The sequence below is a fragment of the Cervus elaphus genome, chromosome 5 (genome assembly GCF_910594005.1).
Source record: "Cervus elaphus chromosome 5, mCerEla1.1, whole genome shotgun sequence".
Taxonomy (NCBI): Eukaryota; Metazoa; Chordata; class Mammalia; order Artiodactyla; family Cervidae; genus Cervus; species Cervus elaphus.
In genome coordinates this window covers 127,116,855-127,143,266 of record NC_057819.1, presented here as the reverse complement: position 1 = coordinate 127,143,266, position 26,412 = coordinate 127,116,855, and the positions used below count along the sequence as shown (strand labels likewise).

Sequence of the window (26,412 nt, the reverse complement as noted above, 5' to 3'; positions counted from 1 at the left end):
GGTGACCCCACGGACCGTAGCCCGCTAGGCTCCTCGGTCCATGGGATTCTCCAGGCAAGAATACTGGAGTGGGGTGCCATTTCCTTCTCCAGGGGACCTTCCAAACTCGGGGATCAAACCCGCATCTCTCGCATCGCCTGCATTGGCAGGCAGATTCTTTACCACTAGCACCGCCTGGGTAAGCCCCTCGTTTTGCAAGCCGGAGGCGATGGCAACCAGGAACCTTGCCAGGAGCCTGCCGCCCTTAAACCTTCGCCCCAGGGTACAGCCTGAGCATGGACATGAAGCATCTAAACCCTCCAGAATGCCCTGGGCACTTACCCAGAGGGAAGGCGGTGCCTGTGCCAGAGAAGGCCTTAGCACCGGGTCCAGCCACGGTCAGGAGAGGGGCCCCCTGCAGGCCTGCGAGTCCCCAGGGCCTGGAGTCGGGCCTGTGCTGCCGCCTCCTCGCCCTGGGTGCCATACTCAGCCCTCTTGAAGCCCTGGTGCCCTCAGAGAGAACAGCTGGCCCTGTCTGGGGGAGCCGCGTCCGTCAGGCTGCAAGAAGTCCGCTGTCCCACCTGAACCGGGACCGAGGAGCCTCGTGGCCAAGAGCTTTCTCCTGAGTGTTTATTTATAGCCCTGGTCAGTGAGCGGAGGTGGACCGTGGCCCCCGGGTGGGCTCCTCGAGCCCCTCCCCAGGGGGCATATCCCTGTGCACGTCCAGCCCCCCTGGCAGGTTCGCCGTCTCGCCGGGCAGGTGGGCTGGGTTCGGCTGGGAGAGGCGGCCCTCGGTGGAGACAGGTCTGTCTTTGCGATGACGGGAAGGAGCTGCGGGACAGGAGGGGCCCCAGATGGCTCAGGCTGACTCCCACGCCCACCGGGGCCCACCCTGGCTTGCCCAAAGCCCCACTAACCAGCCTGAGCCAGGACATCATGCTGGAGGGTCACGCTCTCCTACGAGCCCCTAAGCCACACTCCTTTATGCTCTGAGTTAAAAATAAGTCAGGGGCCAAGAGCCTGCCTCTTTGTTAACATTCCCTCTATTAATACAGGGACTGTTAGGGCCACACTGACTTAAATCAGGGCAGGAATTTCTCTTTAAGACATCCCCCCGCCCCGGCTTCTGTAATGTGCCTTTGGAGTGGACACTGGTGTGTCAGGGAGAAGGAAGCTAAGTTCCCCCAAGAACAGTCCTGGGAGCCAGAGCCACAGGCCGAAGCTGTCTGTCCCGTGCTGAATCCTCCACCCCAGGCTATTTGCCTTCGTCACCAGTGCTGGCTCCAGGGCCAGACGGCTTGGCTTTGAGCTCCGGCTCTGCGGCTTTCTAGCTGTGTGACCTTGGGCATGTACTTTAACGTCTCTGTGCCTTGGCTTTGTCAGCTGTAGGTGGGACCAGCAGTGGTCCCTATCTTTTAACACGTGAGGATTAAAATTATTGATTCACACGTGTAAAGCTCTTCAGCAGTGAGGAACCCTTGGCAGAGGCGAGGCTGCACATCCCACCACTGCACTGGTTTCTGCCTCCTGCAGGCACTGGGGGCTGGAACTGGAAGGCTTGGTGCAGAGGACCTTGGGCTGGGGCTCTAGACCTGGGCGGGGGTGCGGTGGGGCTCCCTGGGCCTCCAGCAAGTAGCTGCAAAGCATTGTGGGTACATAAGGTTTCATGAGAAGAAACTCAGCAGCTTTCTTAGACTCTGCTGGGCGGGGGGCGGGGGGGCAGCTCCTAACTTAGCAGCCAGAATCCAGCACCCTTTTATTGACAGATGAGGAAACTGGCCAGGAGGAGGGGGAGACGTGCTCAGAGTCACCTGGAAGTGGTCTAGCCCCCCGGCTCCAGGCCAGCATCCCTCTCTGGCCTCCATGGATAGCCAAACCCTGGGGGAAGGCTTAGCCCTCTGGCTTTCAGGCCAGATTTGGCCCCTCTGGGGATCTCCCAGGCCCAGGAGAGTCGGTACATGTGAGCAGCGGGGAAGGACGTGGGCCTGGAGGCAGAGCTCGGGCCACAAGCCCGCACCTGTTTCCTCTTCTGTGATATGGAGGCAGTGACAGTATCTGCCCACAGACCTGGCACAAAGTAGGCGCCTGGGAGGGAAGGGTTTTCTCTCTCCTCCCTTGCATCCTAGCCCTTGGCTCCCGGGCCCCTCTTCTCTCCAGGGGAATAAGGGTATATACCAGCCACGGGCAGCAGAGGGGCCTGGCGGGGCAAGGAGGAGGGTCGGCGGGCAGTGCCACCCAGAAGGACCCTCCGTCCAGGGAGGAGCTACCTGAGTCGTTGGCAGCCAGCGTCTGGGCACTCTGAGGCCGCGAGGGCAGCTGGCCGCCGTCGCTGAGGGACTGCTGCCGATGCCCGTGGGGCCGGGGCTGCTTGGTCTTGTTCTTCATCCCCGCATCTGATGGGAGACGGAGTGGGGAGGGTCAGCTCTGAGACCCCGGCTGGGAGCTCTGAGGGGGCCGTGGGGATGGGGAGAGGGCGGCGGGCTGCTGGTCTCTGCCTGCCTCAGCGGGCGCCCTTCTCAGTCTGAATTCGTGGAAATGCCCTTTATAAGAAAGCACTTCATTCATTGGAAAAGACCCTGATGCTGGGAAGGATTGAAGGCAAAAGGAGAAGAAGGTGGCAGAGGATGAGATGGTTGTATAGCATCACCAACTCAGTGGACATGAATCTGAGCCAGCTCCATGAGATAGTGGAGGACAGGGGAGCCTGGCATGCTGCACTCACTCCCTGGGGTCGCAAAGAGTCAGACATAACTTAGCGACTGAGCAACAGCAAGCACTTCATCCCCCTGTACGTCTGTCTGGCCATCTGTCTATCCACTCACTCTGATATCTACCCACAGACAGCAGCCCCATGCCAGGTGCTGGGTGAGTTCTGACCCTGGGTCTACAGTTTGGGAGGGGAAGTGACTTGAAAGATGCATACACGCCTGTCAGACCCAGAGAGGAGTGATAAAGCACATCCAGGATGGCCAACTGGAAGGGGACATTCCAGAACACGAGAGATTCACAAGGGGTAGAGGGCTCAGGAAGAGTTTTGAAGAATTGGTGATACTAACAGAGGCTTAGGTGGGAAAACTGGGGTGACAGCCTGCGGATGAAGGCTGGCCAGAAAAGATGCGGCTACGACATTCCTGCTAATTGGCTAAGACTAGATAGTTGTCCCCCTTCTGCAAACACTGACCTGGGGGCGTTTGGAGTCAGGGAGGTGGAGGAGGAAGGCAGTTGGGGTCTGGTGGCCCCAAGAAGTGCTGGGGCCTCCAGGAGCTGGACAGGTCCTGCAGGACCCAAGCAAGGAGCCTGAGGACGTCTGGGTCATCTGGACACTCACTGTCTTTGTTCAGGAGGTCTGGCAGCCGTGTTTCCATCCGGCCCTTGTAAATATGTCCGTCCAGGCCCAAGATGTCCACCTCGTCGTGCTGTGGAGACAGGTGGGTACCCATGGCCACCTGCTGCCTGAGCTTCCTTCCTGCCCTCTCTCTGAGCCAAACAGTGCTCAGAGCCCTCAAAGGGGCCGAGGGACAGGGTGAAGGGGACAGGGCCAGGTGGCCGGGTGGCCGGGATGGCTGTCTTCTTCCCAGGAAAGGAAAAGAACCTGAGGCTTTGACTGGGTCTGATTAAGAAACTGCCCCCGAGGCCGAGGGCCGGGCAGGGGACTGCTGGCGGCTTTTCCGGAGGGACCTGGGAGTCTGGGGGCCCCTGGGGGGCCCTCCCTGGAGGCTGCCAGGAATGTCCCCACCTTCATGGCGATCTGGATCTCCTCGGTGGGGTACATGCCCTGGGAAAGGTGCTGCAGGCGGATTCGCCGGTAGGGGTAGGTGAGGGTGTGGCTGCCCCCGCAGGGCCGGGTCGCCGAGGAGTAGCTGTAATCAGCCATGTCTGGCAGCCTGCGGTGGAGATGGCGAGTCACAGGGAGCGGGTGTGTCCCGGGACACGCCTCGGTGGGGGTGGGGGGCTGCAGGTGGGGTGGTGCCGACAGGGGGCTCCCGGGGCCACAGCTTGAGCTAGGACAGGGCGGGGGGTGAGCGAGCAGGGTGGCCTCCTGAGGGACACATACACACACACACTCCCTCTCCCACATACACACATTCACACACGTGTATTCACAGATCCTCACACACGTTCACACATACGTTTGCAGACATACACACTCTCAGACACTCAGAACGCACACATACGCGTTCCCACATTCATACGCACAGTCACACATACACACACATTCATCTGCTCCTATAGTATACATTTAACAATGCTCTCTCACACTTGTTCACACGCATTCACACTCACACATACACGTTCACATACATGTGTTCACATAGATTCTCAAACACATTCGTACATATGTTCACACACATTCACACATACACATTCTCTTGCATTCTTTCAAAAACACACACATAAACGTTCACACAATATAATCACGCCTACATTTTCATACACACTTATACGCATGTTTACATTCTCACAGACATACACAATCACATACTGTCTCCTACATGGAGGCCGCACTCCACACACACATACACACACACACACACACTCTGCCAGGCCGCACTCCACACACACACACACACTCTCTCTGCCAGGCCGCACTATACACACACACACACACACTCTGCCAGGCTCTCAGGCCCGGCACACACACACTCTGCCAGGCTGCACTCCACACACACACACACACACACACACACACACACACACACACACACACTCACACTCTGCCAGGCTCTCAGGTCCGGCACTCCACACACACACACACACACACACACACACACACACACTCTGCCAGGCCGCACTCCACACACACACATACACACTCACACTCTGCCAGGCTCTCAGGTCCGGCACTACACACACACACACACACACACACACACACACACACTCTGCCAGGCTCTCAGGTCCGGCACTCCACACACACACACACACACACACACACTCCGGCACTACACACACACACACACACACACACACACACACACACACTCTGCCAGGCTCTCAGGTCCGGCCGGCAGCCCACCGTCTATAGCAGGGGGAGCTGAGGCACTGGGCCTGCAGCAGCTCGTGGATCATCTGGCTGCTGGCCTTGACGGAGCCCCCGAAGTGGATCTGCACCTTCTCGATGTCCAGGAGCATCTTGGAGTGCATGGTACGCAGGCGCCCCACGCTCCGCTCCACCGGCCCCAGGTCCCCCCGCGGGAAGCCGCTGCTGCCCAGCTTCAGGCTGTGGGGTGCGGGCCCAGCGGAGGGGTGAGCCGTGCGCCGGCACCATCCCCAGGAAGCAGGGCCCTGTGGGGTGCGAGCCCCCTCCACCAAACCCCAGGGACCAGGGCCGGGCTTGCCGGGGAGGGTTTCCTGAGCCGAGAGCGTGCGGGAGAGCCAGAGGGGAGAGCAGCCCAATCCATCAGGCCCCCTTGCCCTGGCCCCGCACCCCTGGCCCCCGTGGGCTCCAAGGGCAGCTTTGAAAACCAGCTGTTCCACTGAACCCCCGGCCTCAGGAGGTGGCAAGGCTGTGGGGAGGAGGGCAGGAGCCCCGGAGGGCATGAAACACACCCCCCACCACTCATCTCACACTCATGGAGCTGCCCCCTGCCTTCCTCCCAGGCCCAGTGTGAGCAGGGAAAAGGCAGGGGGTGGGGAGGAGTCTCAGAGGCAACGTCCCACCAGGACGCCCAGCAGGGGTGCAAAGGCAGGTGGTTACTAGGTCTGCACCTGGGAGCCGATGCTTCTGCCCCAGGAAGAGCTGGGCGCTTCAAAAAGCGCCCTAGCATCACCCCACCCCAGCCCCCACTCTCGCCCTCCAGACCCCCTGCAAAGCCCTCACAGGACCCCGCGGCACTGCCCGTACTTGCGGCTCTGCTGCCGAACCTGCTCCAGTTCAAAGACCGTGTAGGGGCGGACGGAGCGGTGCCCGGGCAGGCAGGGGCCCACGGGAGTCACGGGGATGACTCTGGGCAGGCACAGGGAAGGGAGGGTCGGAGTGAGAAACCCCAGCATCCAAACCCATCACCTACTCCTCACGCTCCACCTGCCCGAGGAGCCTTCCCACCCCGGGGATTGAAGGCCGCGGGGTAAGAGCAGCCCAGGGCATAGAGCGGACCCGAGAGAGGAGAGCTGGAGGCAGGCAGGGAGTACAGACGGCACCCCCCGTCACGGCCACCCACTGGGGGCACTCACTGTCCAGTCACAGGTGTCTCCAGGGGACGGTCACATGAGAGGCAGTGGAAGTGTGCCAAGAGCTGCCTGTGAGGGATGGGACACACGCAGAGGGTGAGGACCCTGCCCAGAGGATCCCAACGGGAGGGACGAACTCAAGAGGGTTTGGCTGTTAGGCTGGATGCTCAGTGCCCAGGGGGACGGGGCCTCAGGCCACCGGAGGCAGGTCTGGGCCCCGCTCCCTGCACGCATCAGCTACTAGAGATGCCCACTTCTGGACACACATCTAGCACATCCCCTAACCCAAAGCCGGCAGGGCTCTCAAGGGCCCCCAGAGGTGGGTGCCCTGCGTAAGCTTTGGGTGCCCTCTGGTGGCCAGGAATGGGAATGCTGGGACTCAAGCTGCCATGAGCCAGGCACCCCCGATCCCACCCCGGGCCAGGAGGACTCACCCCCCCATACCCCCAGGCTCTGCCTCTGGTGGCCTGGGGCCTGTCACCCTGGGTGCTGAGCTGTGGGGGCTGTGGACCCCCTCCCACCTGTGCCCAGAGAGCCTTACGCCTCCCTCCCCTCCCTCTCTCTGCTATAATATGAATCAGCCTGAGCTACAAAAGCTTTTCAAGTTCTGTCCCTTCCTACTGCTGGACAGTCCCAGACAGGATCCGCCAGTCCCTCCAAACACATGTGGGGACCCTCCAGCCGGCCCACCCTCGCCCCTGCCGGGCCTCACCTCCGCATGGCAGCTGCCTCGTCCGCCTGGTAGAGTGGAGAGCGCTCTTTGAGCTGCTGTCGCAAGGATTTCCACCGATCCTCCAGTGACTGCTTCACCGGGTCCAGCTCCAGGCGGTCCAGCTTGGGGGAGGGAGCGGGGGGCGGGCACCAGGTGAGCTCTGAGAAAGCAGGTGGGGGTCTGCAGTGCCCGGCGGAGGTGGCGCTGCCCCGGTCACCTTGTTGTCCATCTCCACCAGGAGCTTGTCCAGCATCTTCTGCCAGTCCTGCTCCTGCCCCGTCATCTTGGCCACCAGCTCCTGCATCATGTGGTTCAGCTGCTCCGTGGTGGCGTCAAACTGGACGCGGCTCACTTTGGCTGCCAGGGCACTCTTGTCGGCTTTCTGCCCAGAGACGGGGGACAAGATGCGCCCCCACCAAGATGGGAGAGAGTCACGGCGGGGCCCCGCTCCACTAGCTCAACTGTGATGCTGAGTCCACATCCCACCTTGGGCTCCTCTCCTCTTTCTGCCTTTTCAAGAGTGGGAGCAATGGGACCTCTCTGGGTGGCTTTTATTCAGGCCTGGCCTTACCACGTCAATTTCCATCTCCAGGTGTTCCCTGTTGGCCTTCTCCCTCTCCAGCTTCTCCAGACCCTGGTACAACACCTGGGAGGCCGAGGGAGCAGAGAATAAGGAGCAGGGAACCAGGTCGCGCCCCAGCCCCGCCCCCCGCCGGCCCTCACGTCAATGTCCTTCTGCTTCTGCCGGTGGTCTTCGATGAGGTTGCTGGTAGTGATGTTGAGTTTCTCGCAGTCGCCCTGCACCTGCAGGATGGCGCTCTGGACGTGGCCCAGCAGCTCTTCATCCTGCGCAAGACAAAGGCAGGCTCCCTGGGGCGGCCTCCCCCACCCCCACTTGGGGTACTGCCACCCCCAAACAGGGGAGCCCTTAGAACATCACCCAGCAGACAGGCTGATATCAGGCCCCACTCTAGGTCTCCTGGATTGCCATCATAACCCACCACCTCCCCATGGACTAGCCTCCAGGGACCCGGTCCACTAGCGCAGGTGATCGGTAGAGGTGGTGAGCTGCCCTGGGGCCCCTGAGAGTTGGGGTGTGGTCTACAAGTCTCCCCTCCTGCCCTGAGCTAAGTGTGAATTCTGGAGTCCAAGAGACAGGCCTCAGGGACTTGTCCTCCCTGCCCTCCCCACCCCTAGCAGGCCTGCCCTTTACAGGGGAAGAGAGAAACGGACCAGAAGACCAGTGTGAAGGAGCGGGGGTTGGGGGGCAACAAACCCTAAAGCTGTGTCAGCGTCCCCGAGGCACGAGAATGGCTCTGCTCCACCCGTCCACCAGCTATGCTGTCCCCATCCCCACCTGTGGACCCAGCTCTGCCCCTCAGTCCCCTGTGCCCAGGGCCAGCTTGATGGCTGCCCTTGCTGTGACCCTACAGAAAGACCAGGCACTTTCGGGCAGTTGCTAAAGGGCTCCATCATGCAAAAGTGACCCAACATCCCTCCCCCGGGGACTCCCCAGGCAGCTTCTGGCAGGCGGGTTGTTTGCAGCCACACAGGAGGGAGGCAGGCCCGTCACCTGGCTCTGCAGTTTGGCCTTCCTGGAGGGCCGGGAGGCAGCCAGGTTGTTGACCATGTTCTGGAGCTGCTCGTAGCGCTGCACCAGCATGCTGACCTGGTGGCTCAGGTCCAGGCTGCAGGCCGGGCAGGTGGCCGCGGGGTCGATCTGGCTGGGGGCCAGGGTGGTCAGGGTCTTGTGCGGGGTCATGTTCAAGCTCATGGACAGCAGCGTGGAGGACGAGGCCAGCATGTTCTCAATGATCGTCCTGAGCTTGTCTAACTGGGTGTGGGAGAGAGGGCGGGTGCAGGGCAGTGAGCGAGTCACCACACGGTCACCACCAGCCTTTCTGCCCTGACCTGCTGTGATCCAGGCAGTTGCTGGAGCCTCGGTGCCTTGCAGGGTATGCAGCTCATGGGAAGTGCTCGGTGTCTGTCCACTAAACTGAACAGTGGTCCCAGGGAGGGGAGGGCAGGTGCTGATTAAGCCCTTGCAGGAAGGAGGCTTCTGGACCTTTCTCCAGCCAGTCCATTGCTGCAATGTGAGAACGTATCTCCTCTAGCTAAATCCCAGAGTGCTGATGTCCGTCAGTCAGCCCACAAACACTCTGAGGACCCTGGCGACACACAGGCCCCGCTTCGGGCCCTGGGCAGAGGAGCGGTGGACTCACACGTGCTCTCTCCCCATTTAGTATGTAAATAACAATACAAGAACATGATTTTCTAATGCCACCTACAAAAAAAGTCAACTCAAAATGGATTAAAGACCTACATGTAAAACCAAGACCGTAAAACTCCTAGAAGAAAACAGGCAGGACATTTTTTTGACATACATTGTAGCAATAGGACTTCCCTGGTGGTCTGTTGGAAGAATCTGCCTGCCAGTGCAAGGGACATAGGTTCGATCCCTAGTCCAGGAAGATCCCAGATGCCGTAGAGCAACTACCCCGCCTGCCACAACTTCTGAGCCCATGGGCGGCAACTCTGAAGCCCATGTGCCTAGAGCCTATGCCCTGCAACGAAGCATAGCCTCTGCTCACCGCAATTAGAGAAAGCCCGTGAGCAGCAACGAAGACCCAGCGCAACCAAAAATAAATAAATAAATTATAAAAAATAAAAGAAATTGTAGCAATATTTTTCTATCTGCCCCCTAAGTCAAAGGAAATAAAAGCAAAAATAAACAAATGAGGCCTAATTAAACTGAAAAGCTTTTGCATGGCAAAGGAAATCACCAACAAAAAGATAACCTATGGAATGGAAGAAAATATTTCCAAATGATCTGACTGATAAGGGGTTAATATCCAAAATATATAAACAGCTCATACAACTCAACATTCAAAAACAACCCGATTTTAAAATGGATGGATCCTACCCTTATGACAGAAAGTGAAGAACTAAAGGACCTCTTGATGAAATTGAAAGAGGAGAGTGAAAAAGCTGGCTTAAAGCTCAACACTCAAAAAACTAAGATCATGGCATCTGGTCCCATCACTTCATGGCAAATAGATGGGGAAACAATGGAAACAGTGACAGACTTTATTTTCTTGGGCTCCAAAATCACTGCAGGTGATGAGTGCAACCATGAAATGAAAAGACACTTGCTCCTTGGAAGAAAAGCTATGACCAACCTAGACAGCACATTAAAAAGCAGAGACATTACTTTACCAACAAAGGTCCATCTAGTCAAAGCTATGGTTTTTCCAGTAGTCATGCATGGATGTGAGAGTTGGACTATAAAGAAAGCTGAGCACTGAAGAATTGATGCTTTTGAACTGTGGTGTTGGAGAAGACTCTTGAGAGTCCCTTGGACTGCAAGGAGATCCAACCAGTCCATCCTAAAGGAGATCAGTCCTGAACGTTCATTGGAAGGACTGATGCTGAAGCTGAAACTCCAATACTTTGGCCACTTGATGTGAAGAGCTGACTCATTGGAAAAGACCCTGATGCTGGGAAAGATTGAAGGCAGGAGGAGAAGGGGATGACAGAGGATGAGATGGTTGGGTGGCATCAATGGACATGAGTTTGAGCAAGCTCCAGGAGTTGGTGATGGACAGGGAAGCCTGGTGTGCTGCAGTCCATGGGGTTGCAAAGAGTCGGACATGACTGAGTGACTGAACTGAGAAGACCTAAATAGACATTTTTTCCAAAGAAGATATACAGATGGCCAGCAGGGACATGAAAAGATGCTCAACATTGCTACTTATTTGAGAAATGCAAGTCAAAAAAAAAACCACAACAAGATATCACTGCACACCTCTCAGGATGGCTAGCATCAAAAAGTCTACTGGGAACGTCAATTGGTGCAGTCACCATGGAAAACAATACAGAGATTTCTAAAGACACTAAAAATAGAAATAGCATAGAATCCAGCAATTCCACTCCTGGTTATGTATCTGAAGAAAATGAAAACACAAATTCAAAAAGATACATGCACCACAATGTCCAGAGCAGCACTAGTTACAATAGCCAAGATATGGGAGCAACCTAAGTTTCTATCAATAGATTAAGAAGATGTGCTTTATATATTAAAGTGGAATACTACTCAGTCACAAAAACTGAAATTTTGCCATTTGCCAAACAACATGGATGGACCTCTAGAGAAAAGAATGGCTAACCACTCCAGTATTCTTGTTTGGAGAATTCCATGGACAGAGGAGCCTGCAGGCCTAGAGTCCATGGGGTTGCAGAGAGTCAGACACGAGTGAGCAACTAACACTTTCACTTCACTTTCATGGATGGACCTAGAGTATTATCCTCAGTGAAATTAGTCAGAAAGACAAATGCTGTATGTTGTCACTTATATGTAGAATCTAAAAAATAAAACAAACTAGTGAATGTAACGAAACAGAAGCAGAATCACCGATCTAGAGAAGAAACTAGTGGTTACAGCTGGGGGAGAGCCCGGGGAGGGACAAGATGGGGGAGGGAATTAAAAGGTACAGACTACTATGTATAAATAAGCAGCAAAGCTATATTGTATAGCACAGGGAAAGAGAGCCATTCTTTTATAATAACTTTCAATGGAGTATGTTGCTGTTTAGTCATTTAGGATTGCCATTTCCTTATCCAGGAGATCTTCCTGTCCCAGGGATCGAACCCGTGTCTCCAGCTTGGCAGGCAGATTCTTTACCACTGAGCCACCTGGGAAGCCCTCAGTGGAGTATAATTTGTAAAAATACTGAATCACTATGCTGTGCATTTGAAACTGATGTAATATTGTAGATCAACTCTACTTCAGTTAAAAAAGAGAGAGAGAATGTGACCAGTGCCACCACTGCAGGGGTCTCTCACGGCCTGGGTGGGAACAGACTCCTTCCACTGGCCCTCCTGCTCTCTTCTGGATCCCAGGGTCCCAGTTTGTCCCCATAAAGGACTGGTCCTGGGTAGACACCAGACGGGCCAAAGATCTGTGACGTGTTGCCTGCCTTGGGGGGAGGGGCTGAGCCAACCTAGGGCCCCCCTTCTTGGAAGCAGGTGACATTGCAAGGCCTGGGGCAGCCCTTTTGGACCATGTGTGAGAGATAAGAAAGCTGACTGACACAGGGAACCCAGCCTAGCGTTCCGGGATGACCCAGAGGTGTGGAATGGGAGCGGGGAGCAAGGCTCAAGAGGGAGGGGATATATATATATACATAATTATGACTGATTTGTGTTGTTGCACAGCAGAAGTCAACACCACATTGTAAAGCAATTATCCTCCAATTATAAAATAAATGAAAAAGATTAGAAAAAAAAAAAAGCCGACGGAATAGAGAAGGGAAGAGAGATACGGCGGTGTTTGAGAAAGATGGATAAAGAAAGGGACGCGGAGGCAAAGACAGATACAAAAGACGCTGAGGGCCTCCCTGGCGGTCCAGTGGTTGAGAGTCTGCCTTGCAAAGCAAGGGACACTGGTTCCATCCCTGGTCCGGCAAGAGCCCACATGCCGAGGAGCAGCTAACCTGGTGCTCCACGGGACTGAGCCGGTGTTCTAGAGCCGACTACCGAAGCCCGCGCACCTTGAGCCCATGCTCTGTGACAAGAGAAGACACCGTAGGGAGAAGCCCTCGCACTGCATTCAAGAGTAGCCCCTGCTCGACGCAACTAGAGAAAGCCCTCGCACACAGCCAAGACGACCCAGCCATGCCAAAAAAGAAATAAATCAATCTGTTTCAAAAAAGACACACAAGGACAGACAGGGAGTGGCCTGGGCCAGACTGGCCCCTTGGCCTGGAAGTTTGCCCTTCCCAATTTACTCAACACATATGTATTTTCAACCAGGCTCCTGCTGGCCTGAGCTCAGCATGATTCTTGCCACCAGAAGAGTCGGGAGCTGGGCCTGCCCAGCGGCGGGTGTGTGCCCTCCAGGTGTGGCCCCAGGGAGCCCCAGAGGTGGCTAACTAAGCTTAGGCCTGAGCCTTGGGATAACACGTGACTCTCAAACACACCATCTACTGCCATCCTATCCAAGACAGTCAGTCCTGGGTTGTGAAATGGTGCACACCACCATCCTGGCAAACTTGGAATGGGTCCCAAATGGGGCCTCTAGCATAAAGGGGTTCCTGTCGTGAACCCCCTGGGCCCGTGACTTTGCCCATCTGATCCTTCTGTGGGCACTCAGAGAGCTGGTCTGAGTCCAGACAGTCCTCACTGGGAACATTCTGGGGTGACCAACACTCACGATGTAAAGGCAGACACTCCCAGGAGAGTGAAAAGACAATCCCCACCCCCCAAAAAAAAATAAAAAAAATAAAGAAAAGACAATCCCCAGAATGGGAGAAAATACTTGCAAAACGTATATCGGATGAGTGTTTAAGATCCCACCGCGCTCAGCCAGCTCTGAGAATGAGCCAGCTCGTCCCTGTGGCTGAAGGGCCTCACCTGATCCTGCAGGTAAACGGAGGCTTCGGAGACTGACTGTTCCATGCTGACCTTGCCCTTCTCCTGCCTCTCCCTCAGCTCGCCCAGCTCCTTCTCGATGTCGGCCATGGTGACTCTGTGTGCGCAAGAGATGGTCCAGCCCCACTACCCGCCCAGGGGCCTGGGCCCGCCATGGCCGAGCCCCGGCCATCAGGGATGGAGGAGGCAGACCGGCCCTCTTTCATATCCCCTCTCCGGGCTCTGGCTAAAGCGTCCAAGGCCCTGCCTGCCATGGAGGTGGGTGCCCAGTGTGCCCGGCTGAGATGCTTCAAAGGGGTGAGGTCTGGCCCTGCACAGAGGCTGCTCTGAGGGGCTCCATCAGATGCTTTGAAGCCTCCAACTGTGGACAGAATCTTGGGAGCTTTTGGTCCAGGGAGAGGAGTGCTCTTCCAAGCCCTGGTGCTGAACTGTTTTAAGAACCTGGGAAACCCCCACAGGCAACCTGAACCTGAGGAGCAGACATGATCTGGGTCAAAGAGAGCAGTCAGTTCAGGAATGAGGGGACCAGAGGCTGCTACCGCCTCCCTGGCTGAGAACACGTGATGCCAGGACACAAGCTGCACTCGGCTGGGGGATTTTACCTGAGGATACCCAGCTGCAGGTTCAGCGGGCTACCTTTCTCCTCCTTTCCTATTTCTTTCTCCCCATGACCCTCCAGGATCTTGCTCATCTTCTCCATCTACAAATCCAATGGAAGAGGAGTGTCAGGCAGGCTTGAGATCTCTGCTTTCTGAATGTACCTCTGCAGGCCCAGCAAGCTCCTCCCCCATTCCCTAATCCATTCTATTTTTTTTTTTTTTTCCATACCATGAGGCTTGTGGGATCTTAGTTTCCCAACCAGGGATCAAACCTAGGCTGCTGGCAGGAAAAGCACAGAGTCCTAACCACTGGACCTCCAGGCAAGTCACCCCACCCCCTAATCCTAATCCAATCCTCTAGCAAAGTCTGAGGTCCCTTCCTGACATTCAGTCCGTCTATCCCGTGGATGAAGGTGCTGTTGCTTAGTCGCTCAGTTGTGTCCGACTCTTTGCGACCCCATGGACTGTAGCCCGCCAGGCTCCTCTGTCTATGAAAGCAAGAATACTGGAGTAGGTTGCCATGCCCTCCCAGGGGATCTTCCCAACCCAGGAATTGAACCAGGGTCTCCTGCATCACAGCTGGATTCTTCACCACCTGAGCTACCAGAGAAGCCCATGGATGTAGAGAGCTGGCATTAAGAGAATGACTGGGGACTTCCCTGGTGGTCCAGTGATTAAGACTTCACCTTCCGATGCAAGTGGGTTCAGTCCCTGGCAGGGGAGCTAAGATTCCCACTTGCCTCAGGGCCAGAAAACCAAAACATAAAAAAACAGAAGCAATATTGTAACAAATTCAATAATGACTTTAAATATCGTCCCCATCAAAATAAAAACTTTAAAAAGAGACAGAGAGAAGGACTGAAGACCTAACAGCCCCTCGCCGTGACTGCTGGTCCCGGACAGTCCCACAAACTCCAAAGCTGCTCCAGGGACAGTCGGTATTCCTGGAAACAACCACCTTGCTGGCTCAGTGGAATCCTAATAGCTTTGAATGACAGGTTTTAGATCTAGGAAAGAAACACGCTGAAACCTGGGGTGTATTTCCCACCGGAGGGGACTGTAAAGATCACGTGACAGTAACGGAGGTGAAAAGACTGTGTAGTCCATGAAAATGCAAATGGAAAGTGGGATTGGCGGCACTGGAAGGCAACGCAGGTGGACCCTCCCTTACTTACTTTTGCTTTTTCTTGTCGAATTTCTTTGGTCAAGGCCTTTAAGGTCTTCAGCTGTTCCTGCAGGTCAGGGGGTATGGACTTCTTGACTATGGAGAACAGAGATCTTAGAGTCAGAAAAATGAGATTTCTAAGGGGCTCCCAATCCCAGCCTCACAATGAAGAACAACATGGATCATTTATCTGGCTTTTCCTGGGGGCTGGGGGGTGGGAGAGGGGATGGGAAGAAAGGAGTGTCTTTTTAGGGCTCCTCTGGTGGCTCAGTGGTAAAGAATCCACCTACAATCCAGGAGACATGGGTTCGATCCCTGGGTCAGGAAGATCCCCTGGAGGAGGAAATGGCAACTCACTCTAGTATTCTTGTCTGGAGAATTCCATGGACAGAGGAGCCTGGTGGGCTACAGTCCATGGGATTACATAAGAATTGGACATCACTTAGCAACTAAACAACAATTACAAAGGAGTCGGACACATCTTAGCAACTAAACAAGGACAACAAAATCCTTAGCCTTAAAAGTCTACCTGATGCTTAATTTCCTAAAGGATATTACCCGCTTAACTCAAAATTGCCACTCAAATCTTAATTCTCTGGGGCTAGAGCTGTGAATGTGCAAAGGTTAAGTTTAAATTTTCAACATTCTCTCTCCCCGTCCAACCCAACACAGTCGTTTTCTTCTTGCTCAGCATCTTCCTGGTTGCTTTCCAGGGAGTCCAGCGGAGGCACAGGAAACTGCCTCCCTCCTCTCTTGAGGCCCCTTCACTCCTACTGGTTTAATCTCATCCCTTGGACCCTGAGGGCTTCCCAGGTGGCTCAATGGTAAGGAATCCACCTGCTAAGCAGGAGATGTGTGTTTGATCCCTCGGTCAGAAAAGCCCCTGGAAGAGGGGCTGGAAAAGCCCCTGGAACGGCAACCCACTCCAGTATTCTTTTTCTTTCTTTCCTTCAATATTTATTTATTTGGCTGCATCAGGTCTTAGTTGTAGCACCCAGGGTCTTTGTCGTGTGGCTCAAGGGCTTCTCTCTAGTTTTGGTGTGCAGGCTTAGTTGCCCTGCAGCATGTGGGATCTAGTTCCCTGACCAGGGATCAAACCCGTGTCCCCCTGCACTGGAAGGTGGATTCTTAACCACTGGACCACCAGGGAAGTCCCCACTCCAGTATTCTTGCCTGGGAAACCCCATGGACAGAGGAACCTGGTGGGCTACAGTCTGTGGGACTGCAAAGAGTCAGACATAAGTTAGCAACTAAACACCAACAACTTGGACCCTTGAAGGCTATGGGAGAACCCAGAATAGCTGAGAATGGAAATGCCCTTTTTGGGGTCTCAGGCAGAGGCGCAGGAGGAGAAAAGGATGAAATCAGCTGAGGAGGAGGACAGTGGCCTCTCCTCTGTGCATGCAGCACCCACCCATCAGTGCCAGCAGATACTGGATCTTCTCCAAGTCCGTTTGGCCAGCCTGTTCCTCATCCAGGTCCTTTATGTTCTCCTTAAGCTCCGTGTAGAGGGCGATAATCTCTCCCATCATACGAAATGTTTCCACTGCTATGGGGAAGCTAGGAGTCAATTTATCCAGTGATTCATGTCTCTCACTCTGAGTATCACTCCTTTCGGATGAGCCTCGGTTCAGATAGTCAAGGGAGTGTGTGCTCCTGGGAAAGAGGGCCTCTTGGCTTGGGGAAGTCTGAACAGAAACTCCGGGTTGGCGTAAGTTATATAGTTCTTTTGGACCCACACCTACCTGGACTTGCTGATCTACACCTTGATACCCTGGGCCACCATACATTAGGCCCTGGGAGTCTGCGATAGAGTTGGGAACAGCCTGGTCACGCTGCTCTGGTTCAGGTGTTTCCAAATGCTGTTGATCCTGGGGTGCAGATCCTACAGCTGTGCTTAATGGTGCTGGGCCACGCTGCAGCAAACCTTGTCGATACATTTCTCGTAACAAAACTTCTCGGTCTATACCTGATGGCGTCAGACCTTGACTGGCTAGGAGTGATGACACCCGACCATACTGATCCCTGCCAGGAGGTGCCACACCTTGCTGGTATGGGCGTGGTGATGTCAAACTTCGAGAATCGGCACGGTGTGTTGGAAACCCGAGAAGCTCTGTGCCTGGCGGTATTATGCTTCGACCTGTGCCAGGCTGCCTCCCCCAACGCGGATCTATTACAGGCTGAACCAAACCCTGCTGATCAGCACCAGGCTGCACGAAGCCACGTGGATAGGCACCAGTCTGGACCAGACCAGGAGGATATACCCCAGGTGGGACCAAGCCAGGCATAGATATATTAGGTTGGAAAAAGCCATGTCGACCTCTATCAGACTGTACTAAACCATACTGATCCACTTGAGGTTGCACCAACCCAGGCTGGCCTGCACCAGGCTGCACCACACCAGCCTGGCCTGCACCAGGCTGGATCACACCAGCCTGGCCTGCACCGGGCTGGATCACACCAGCCTGGCCTGCACCGGGCTGGATCACACCAACCTGACCTGCACCGGGCTGGATCACACCAGCTTGGCCTACACCGGCTTGGATCACACCAGCTTGACCTGCACCAGGCTGCACCACACCAGGCTGACCTGCATCAGGCTGGATCACACCAACCTGACCTGCATCAGGCTGGATCACACCAACCTGGCCTGCACCGGGCTGGATCACACCAACCTGGCCTGCACCGGGCTGGATCACACCAGCCTGGCCTGCACCAGGTTCGATCACACCAGCTTGGCCTGCACCAGCTTGGATCACACCAGCTTGGCCTGCACCAGACTGCACCAAATCAGGCTGACCTATATCAGGTTGCACCATACCAGGCTGACCCGCACCAGGCTGCACCAAACCTCGCTGATACATTCTAGGTGGCACTAAACCTCGCTGATACATTCCAGGTTGTACCAAACCTCGTGGATACGTTCTAGGCTGCATGAAACCAGGGTGACCTATACCAGGTTGGACCAAACCTCGTGGATACATTTCAGGTTGCACCAAACCTCGTGGATACATCCCAGGTTGCACCAAACCTCGTGGATACATTCTAGGCTGCATTACAACAGGCTGACCCGCGCCGGGCTGGACCACACCAGCCTGACCCGCGCCGGGCTGGACCACTCCAGCCTGACCCGCGCCGGGCTGCACCACACCAGGCTGACCCGCGCCGGGCTGCACCACACCAGGCTGACCCGCGCCGGGCTGGACCACACCAGGCTGACCCGCGCCGGGCTGGACCACACCAGGCTGACCCGCGCCGGGCTGCCCCACACCAGGCTGACCCGCGCCGGGCTGCACCACACCAGGCTGACCCGCGCCGGGCTGGACCACACCAGGCTGACCCGCGCCGGGCTGGACCACTCCAGGCTGACCCGCGCCGGGCTGGACCACACCAGGCTGACCCGCGCCGGGCTGCCCCACACCAGGCTGACCCGCGCCGGGCTGCCCCACACCAGGCTGACCCGCGCCGGGCTGCCCCACACCAGGCTGACCCGCGCCGGGCTGCACCACACCAGGCTGACCCGCGCCGGGCTGCACCACACCAGGCTGACCCGCGCCGGGCTGGACCACACCAGCCTGACCTGCGCCGGGCTGGATCATCTCATGCTGCTCTATGCCAGGTTGTATGAAGCCAGATGTTCCCAAACTGGGCTGTACAAAAACTTGCTGATCCATGGGATATATTACAAATCCATGCTGATCTACACCAAGAGGTACCAGTCCAGACTGATATGTGCCAAGTGGTCCCATACCACTCTCATCCATTCCAGGAAGCTGATATGTGCTAAGTGGAACCATACCAGGCTGATCTGTACTAGGCTGTTCGGACCCTGGCTGATCTCTGCCAGGTGCCAATGGTGGCACCGCAGCACCCTGAGCCAGGCCAGCAAGTACCAGTTCCTGCTCATCCATCCCAGGCAGCATCACTCCAACCTGGTCCACACTGAAGGGTACCATGCCAGGCCCAGAAGTGCTGGGATACAGCAATTCAAACTGATCCGAGTCAAATGATCCAAGTCCATATTGATCGGGCCTTGCATAGAGGTGGCCTGGGCTAGTGAACACTCCCCTGTGCTGATCTGGGGACACCTGAGGGTGTCGATCTCTGGGCAAGGACACATCCTGAAACACTGGGCCAAGGTGTGCATCCCGTTCATCTCTGCGTAGATGACCTAAGTTGTGCTGCTCTCTAGACCGGCGGCGGTCTGACTCTGCCCTCAACTGGGACATAGATGGCGGATGGGGTCTGGCCAGGCCAGCTTCATCACGGGCTCTTGAGTGCTGTTCTCTACCCGGAAACCCAGTAGCAGAGGAAACTCTGCTTCGTTCCCTGCCAGGAGGCCCATCAAAGGGGTATCCTATGCCGCTGGTTCCTGAAAATGTCTTGTCTGTGATAAAACCAGCAGAGTCTATAGCCTGGTCAACACTTGGATGCGCGGTGGAGACTCCACTTGCAGTGAGGTCATTTGATGTTATGGAACCCTGTCTTTTGCGCCGCTGAAGTCCTGTTGATGACTCTGAGATCTGGTGAAAGAGGAAGAAAGAAATCAGTGACTCTAAGGAAAAAGTACTCATGATAAAGAGTCAGAGGGTAGGAAGTCTGGGGTATCCGATGAAGATGATTTAGAGCCCTTGGGGGAAAAAACAAGCACCCTTACAAAACTAAACTGGATGCAAAGACTGACTTTGACATCCTTGAAAGACAGTTCTCCAGATTTTTGAGTCTGTACATTTGTAAATGGTATCCTTATATGTAATTTTCCTCATAAAAGACAGGAGGGGGGAGCTCCCTGGTGGTCCAGTGGTTAAGAATCCATATGCCTGTGCAGGGGACATGGGTTTGATCCCCGGTCTGGGAAAGATTCACATGTTGTGAGGCAGCTAAACCTGCACACCACTACTACTGAAGCCTGTGGGCATAGATAGCTCCTGCTCCATGATAAGAGAAGGCACCACAATGAGAAATCCAGGCACTGCAGCCAGAGAATCTTCCCTGCTCGCCGCAACTAGAGAAAGGCCACACGTAGCGATGAAGACTCAGCACAGCCAAAAAATAAATTAAAAAAAAAAGGTGGTGGTGGGGAACCTGCTAAATCACGTGATCAACTCCAGCTTTTATTGAGTCTACAAATAAAGGACATGAGTAATTTATTGAGTTTACAATATAAAGTCTACTCCACCATTGACCCATTGCTGGCAGTAGAAGCGTACACAGTAGGGAAAGTAAACCATGTATTTAAAACGTAAAGAACAAACTCAGAAACTCCATAGATAGGAATTGTCTGTATTGACTCTCACAAAAGAACAGGCCAAGATACATGTACAAAGACAGAGTCTGAGGCATTGTTTATGAAACAGGTTATCCATAGGGGACCAAGAGGCCTCTCTGGTGGCCTCGTGGTTAAGACTCCATGCTTCTGGACTCCTTGGTGGTCCAGTGCTAAAGAATCTGCCTGCCAATGCAGGGAACACTGGTTTGATCCCTGGTCCAGCAAGATTCCACATGCCGTGGAACAACTACACTCATGTGCCACAGCTACTGGGCCCGCAGTCTAGAGCCTGGCTCTGCCACATGAGAAGCCACCACAGTGAGAAGCCCGCGCAACTAGAGAACAGCCCTCACTCATCGAAACGAAAGGAAGTCTGCACACAGCAAGAGACCCAGTGCAGTCAAGGATAAACAAAATTCTAAAAAGATGAACCGCGGGAGGTAGTCAACTCTGTTTTACAGAAGATTCTTCAACACTTCTCCTCTAGGGATGGTACTGATACAAGGATTGCTTGAAGAGGTACCATGAGGAGGAGGAGGAAGGAGAGAAAAAGAAGGTGGGAGAGAAGCCCCACCAGCACCGCTGGGTATGTGAACAAAGCTGCAAAGATGTGCCCTGTCAGCCAGCAGAACACACCCTTGGGAACAAGCGGTCAGTGTCTTTTCATACTCAAGTCCTGGGATGAGCATCTTCCATGTGAATTCTGAGCTCCTTGAACTGTAGTTGCTTCATGGACAGTGTCCTTCCTCATGTCTGTGTCTCCAAGCCTGGAATCTACTCCTCTGTACTCATCACACACCCCCACCCTCTGTACTCACTTCCAAGCTTCAATCCTGCCTATCTACTCATGATGCAGGCGGACAGTGTACCTCACAATCACCTTAGAGTTACGGCCAACGAGGCAAAAGAAAAAAACATTAGCCAAAACATTAGGCTCAAGCATGTTGTATTTCCTCAGCTTGAGAGAGTGAAACTCTCCACTGCTTTCATTACGGTCATTACTGACTCTTGCTTCTCAAAAATTAATATTTATATTTATTCTCATCCGCTTCTGGGGCTGTTCGTGATTCTGAGCAACTGTCAGAACCCTGACACTTTCTTACTTCTGGAAAAGTAAAAAGTCTAGAGGCACTTCTGTCGAGGCTTATTTTTAGGTCTTGCAGGTGTCTTCTGCTGGTACCCTGAAAAATGTGCTGCTCACTTGAAAAACAGAATAGTGATATGTGAGTAAATGCAAAAAAGCTTTGGCTTAAAAAAAATGACAGTGAAAGCAGAGGCCACCTTTTTATAGGCTGGTCACTTGGTTTGCAGGCTCTTGATGCTGCTTTCCTCCAAGAGGGCCCTGAGCTCAGAAAACAAGGTGTTTTTGTACCCAGATGGTATTTGGCGCACCCCAGACGGCCACTGGGTGGCGCCAAAGGGCTCACTCTCTTTCCCCTGCTTGTCTGTCCATCCGTGTGACCCTTTCTGAGGAATCCAGATATTCAAAGTCAGGGGAAGAGGAATGTCAAGACCAAAAGGGCACCTGATCTTTGTCCTTGAGGGTCATTTGAAAATACCCACTTTGTTCAGACGAAGAAAGCTTGGTTTGGTTATCCTATGCACTGCCTCGAGGCAGATGCCACCCATGTGTACAAGTCCCCATCAGCAAAAGGCTCCCTGAACGGGTTTTATTTCCTTGGTTGGTCACCTTTGGGCACTAATAGTGAAGGGATTCATGCGTTTTAGGACGGACTCTAAAGGACTTTGAAAAGCTAGGAAAGCAAATCAAAACCATGCTTCGGGGACTTCCCTGCTGGTTCAGTGGCTGAAACTCATGCTCCCAATGCAGGGGGCCTGGATTTGATCCCTGGTCAGGGAACTAGATCCCACGTGCTGCAACTAAAAATATCTCACATGCTGCAACCAGGATCCGATGCAGCAAATAAATATTTTTAAAAAATAAAACAAAAAAACAAAACAAACAAAATCCAGTATTGAGAAACAAGTCCTCTCCTCCGTTGTTTGTGGAATTCCAAACCGGAACCACAACAACAAAAGGCAATTTTGGCCAAAGCTAGCCAAACTATAAACATGTATTCTGTTTCTAGGAATTTACCCTATGAATACCTTCACTTGTGTGAATGTCACATTAGAGCAGGGTTCCTTATAAGCTTGGGGAAAAACATTAAAACTATCCATAATATTAATAGAAAACTCATGAAGGAAATTATAAACATCCACATAACAGAACACTGTGGGGTTCAGGGGCCCCTTCCAAGACCACTGCCCACCCCCAGGACCCCCCACCCTTATTTACCGTTTGTGAGCCCTTCCAGCCATCAGTAATCGCCTGCTCCAGCTCTTCCCAGGTGACCATGGTGGCCTCTTCTGCAGACGGCATCCCACTCAGCTTCCGGTTTAATAATTCCTGACAGTGAAAGACCACACACACAGACAAGCACAGACACACCGAACACACACAGCACACACACCCCTAGTTTAATCCCAGGAAGCTTTAGGAACAGAACAGAACAGCACAGGATAGGGTGGGTCTTTCCGAAGCCCCAAGGAGAAGTACTGTCCTTCAAGAAACCAGTGCATCTTGGGCAGCTGGTTTTGTGTCCCGTGTGGGCCCCAGATGGACCAATGAGCAGGGAAAGAATGTTCCCACATGCCAGGGACGGCACCCCAAGAGGCAGGGGACATATATCATCCTAGAATGGAGGCATGCAGACCCCTGGGGTGGGAATCTGGGTGAGCCCCGGGAGAGGGGCCAGGCTCTGGGCAACCATCCTACCCCTAACCATCCTCTCTCACCACCCTTTCCCGCAGAACTGGCTGATATTACCAGGAATTCGCCCCTTTCTCTAATTATCCTCTCCAGTTCTTCAATTCGTTGAAGGAGTTTCTGGAAGAAGAGTTCAGAGATTGAGGATCAAAACAGCCCCTCCAGTGGCCCCTATACATACACTCACACACACAAGGCAGAAGAGCAAAGGAGGTCCCTGGGTCTTAGAGGAGCCCAAGGTACAGAGAAGCTTGCCAAGCCAGGCTCCCCATTCTCTTCCCAGGCAACAAGAGGAAGGGACACGAGGCGTGGTGGGTGGTATCTGGGGGCTGCGTGCCTCGGACAAAAATGGTGCGGGGATAGGACCCTTTCTTTGGTCCCAGGATGCATTTCATACAACCCACTAGTGGGACTTTGGAATCAGACTGACCTCGCCTCTCAAGAACAAAGATGATTGGGTGTCTGAAAGTCTGCACTGTTTAAAGAGAAAAGTGCCTCTGAAGGATCAAAGCAAATCGTTACCACTTAAGTGGCTCCTTAGGGCTTCCCAGGTGGCTCAGTGGTAAAGAATCCGCCTGCCAATGCAGGAGATGCGGGTTCAATCCCGGGGTCAGGAAGATTCCCTGGAAGAGGAAATGGCAACCCACTCCAGTATTCTCAGCTGGGAAATTCCTTGGACAGAGGAGCCTGGTGGACTACAGTCCATGGCATTGTAAAATGTTGGACACAACTTAGAAAACAACAACAACATGTGGTTCCTTAGAACTTCGGCAAAACTTCAGAATCTACGAATCTAAAGGTAAAACAACCTTTAGTCTAAAGACCAAAGACAAACCCCAAACCTAAAAATGTGCTTAGTCACTTGTGTCTGACTCTTTGCGACCCCATGGACCGTAGCCTACCAGGCTCCTGTGTCCCTGGGGTTTTCCTGGCAAGAATACTGGAGTGGGCTGTCATGCCCTCCTCCAGGGGATCTTCCTGACCCAGGGATCAAACCTTTACTGCTGAGCCACTGGGGAAGCCACAAACCTAAAACCACCACAACTTTAAAAAGAAAAGCTTCCCAGAGCAAAAATGAGTCTGGCTGGAGGTCTGAGATGAAATGGGCACGTGGGCCTGGTGGCGAGTCTCCTCTAGGGTCTCGGTGGCCTCCTCCTTTGAGCTTTTTTTCTCCCTCAAGTCTCTCTTCTCTCCCTGGGCTTCATCCTAATTGCTCCTCCTTATTCCAGCTCTAATCCCGGACTCAGCCTCATACAGGCCTGAAACAGGAGCCGGGCCTGGTATCTCCTGGAACTGACCCGCGCCAGGGCTCTGCTGTTCATTGGGAAATGCTTACACTCAGGGCTTCCAGCTTCTCCCTCCAAGGAAACAAAGATCCTAACGAGAGAGGTGTTGCCTGGGGGGCTGCGGGTGGTGACCCATGACCCTCTCGTTCTAGCTCCCTTCTCTTGGACCAAACTTTATCCCTCAACATCCACCACCTTGCTCCTTTATTCTAGTTTAAAGGAAAGTCACTTAAAGAACATTCTGAGAAGTTCTTGGACCCTCTCTGGGTCTGTTCAGGACGCATGGGTGTCTGACAAGTGGTGGGTGAGCCCCGGGTAAGCAGAGGGGAGGAAGAAGGCTGCCCAGGAAGGGGGTCACTCAGCTCCCCAAGGTGGGGTCCCCAGCCGCCCTCACCTCGGGCTGCAACTCAGGCTGCTCCTTCTTTTGATGGGCTTCCTTCAAAATCTTCATGTCTTCCATGAGGTCCTGGAGCAGCTCGGGGCCCTAAGAGGTAGAAAACGAGCCCCGGGGCTCCCGGCCTGGACCCGGCCTTCCCACGCCTCCCTCTGGCCTCCGGGACTCCTCCCAGGAGCGCGTCTCAGAAGCTCAGCTCCCTGGGGGCGGGGCGCTGGAGAGCGGCCTGGAGGGGGCGGACCGCCCGCACACCCACCTGGAAGACCGGCTTGCTGTCCCTCCTGCCTTTCGTTGGCCCTGTCTGCCCCTTCTCCTGCGTCAGCAAGGCCAAATCCTTCGTTTCCAGCCAGTCGCGGTCTTCCAGCCCGCCAGTCTGGGTGGGGAAGTGCTGCACGTGCGCCACGATGGCCTGCACCTGGCTCCCCATGGTCTTGAGCTGCCGGCCGAGGTCCTGGACCTGGCCACCCAGGTCCTTCACCTGGGTCTCCAGCGTCTGCGCCCTGGCCACGCTGCTCCTTCGCCTCTCTTTGGGCCCAGGCAGCTGCGGGGTGCTGGTCGACACCCGCGCGGACTCAAAGGAGCGACTCTGGTCGAGCATCGGAGACTGGAAGTCGATCCGCGTATCCTGCAGGTTGAGGCTCTTGAGCATGGCCACAAGGAGCGTGTGCAGGGCCGTGAAGTTGACGGCGCCCACCTCCGGGGTGCCGATGGCGAGGTCGGCCAGCTCCCGGAGGGAGACCGAGGGGGTCGCCGTCGCGGGCGGCATCGTGCGCCTTCTCGGGCGGCCCTGCCTGCCTTACTGCTTGCCCCGCCTCCGGGGCCTTTCTGGGCCCCTGAGAGGCCCCGGGGCGCCCCTGCCCCTGGGTTCAGCCGCGCTGGGCACCAGTCTCGGTCTGGAGCCTGTCTGGAGGACGGAGAGGAAGCGCCCGGCCACCGGGCTTCCCACTCTTCGCTCCCGGGAAATCCGGGTCCCGGGACCGCAGAGCCTCTGCCGTCAGCCCGCCGCCATCCGATCACCGAGCTCGAACTCGGAAGTGCAGTGTCCAAGCGGCCGGCGGACGTTTGGAACGAAGTTCGTGGCCCCGTTCGCTGCCCGGTTGTGGGGGGCCCCACGCGCATTCGGAGGATTCCACGGAAGAACGCGCCCAGCAGAGTTAGCCTCGGAGGGGAGACCTGCTGGTCCTTGAAGCCACCCCAGATGCAAGGAGAGCCTGTTCTAGTGGGTTGGGAAGCCCTGGGCACACCCCAAAGCGCCACCAATTTTGGTTCTCAGTAAACGCCCCCCACCCCCACCCCCACCCAGGGAACACATCAATTTGGGGATAGAAGGGTGGAGGCCCCCTAAGGCTCACCTAGATTCCAGCTGGTTCACTCGGGGAGTGGGGGGCGGGTCACAATAATGCAAAGATTAAAGAGGCCTCATGGCCACTGGGTTTTTTGTGTTCCCTTCACAGGGCAATGGCAATCTAAGAGACACAGTTGTGAGACCTTGGCCCCTTGGGCACAGTTCCCATATCTTTGCTCAATCAGAGGGAAGGTAACTTAAATACCAGTCACACTACCCAGGTGGTTCCAGTTAGCCGCAAGCTGACAGAACTTTCTGTGCTGCCCTGGCCTCGCTTATCTCAGAACAGATTC

General features: G+C 54.8%; 1 protein-coding gene across 1 annotated transcript; it reads right to left on the bottom strand.

The window, feature by feature from the left end:
* Nucleotides 1-607: 607 nt before the first annotated feature.
* Nucleotides 608-25,540, bottom strand: QRICH2 (glutamine rich 2). The gene is made up of 21 exons (XM_043900807.1): nt 25,031-25,540; nt 24,775-24,864; nt 23,155-23,214; nt 22,624-22,734; nt 18,118-19,578; nt 16,470-17,940; nt 15,066-15,151; nt 13,894-13,991; nt 13,274-13,388; nt 8,436-8,696; nt 7,586-7,708; nt 7,434-7,508; nt 7,080-7,244; nt 6,863-6,984; nt 6,154-6,219; nt 5,825-5,926; nt 4,997-5,200; nt 3,716-3,863; nt 3,308-3,395; nt 2,247-2,372; nt 608-810 (listed from the first exon to the last, which is right to left on the bottom strand). The coding sequence occupies exons 1-21, from the start codon at nt 25,538-25,540 to the stop codon at nt 626-628; spliced, it is 5,667 nt and encodes a 1,888-aa protein (XP_043756742.1). The 3' UTR covers nt 608-625.
* Between the last annotated feature and the right edge of the window lie 872 nt (nt 25,541-26,412).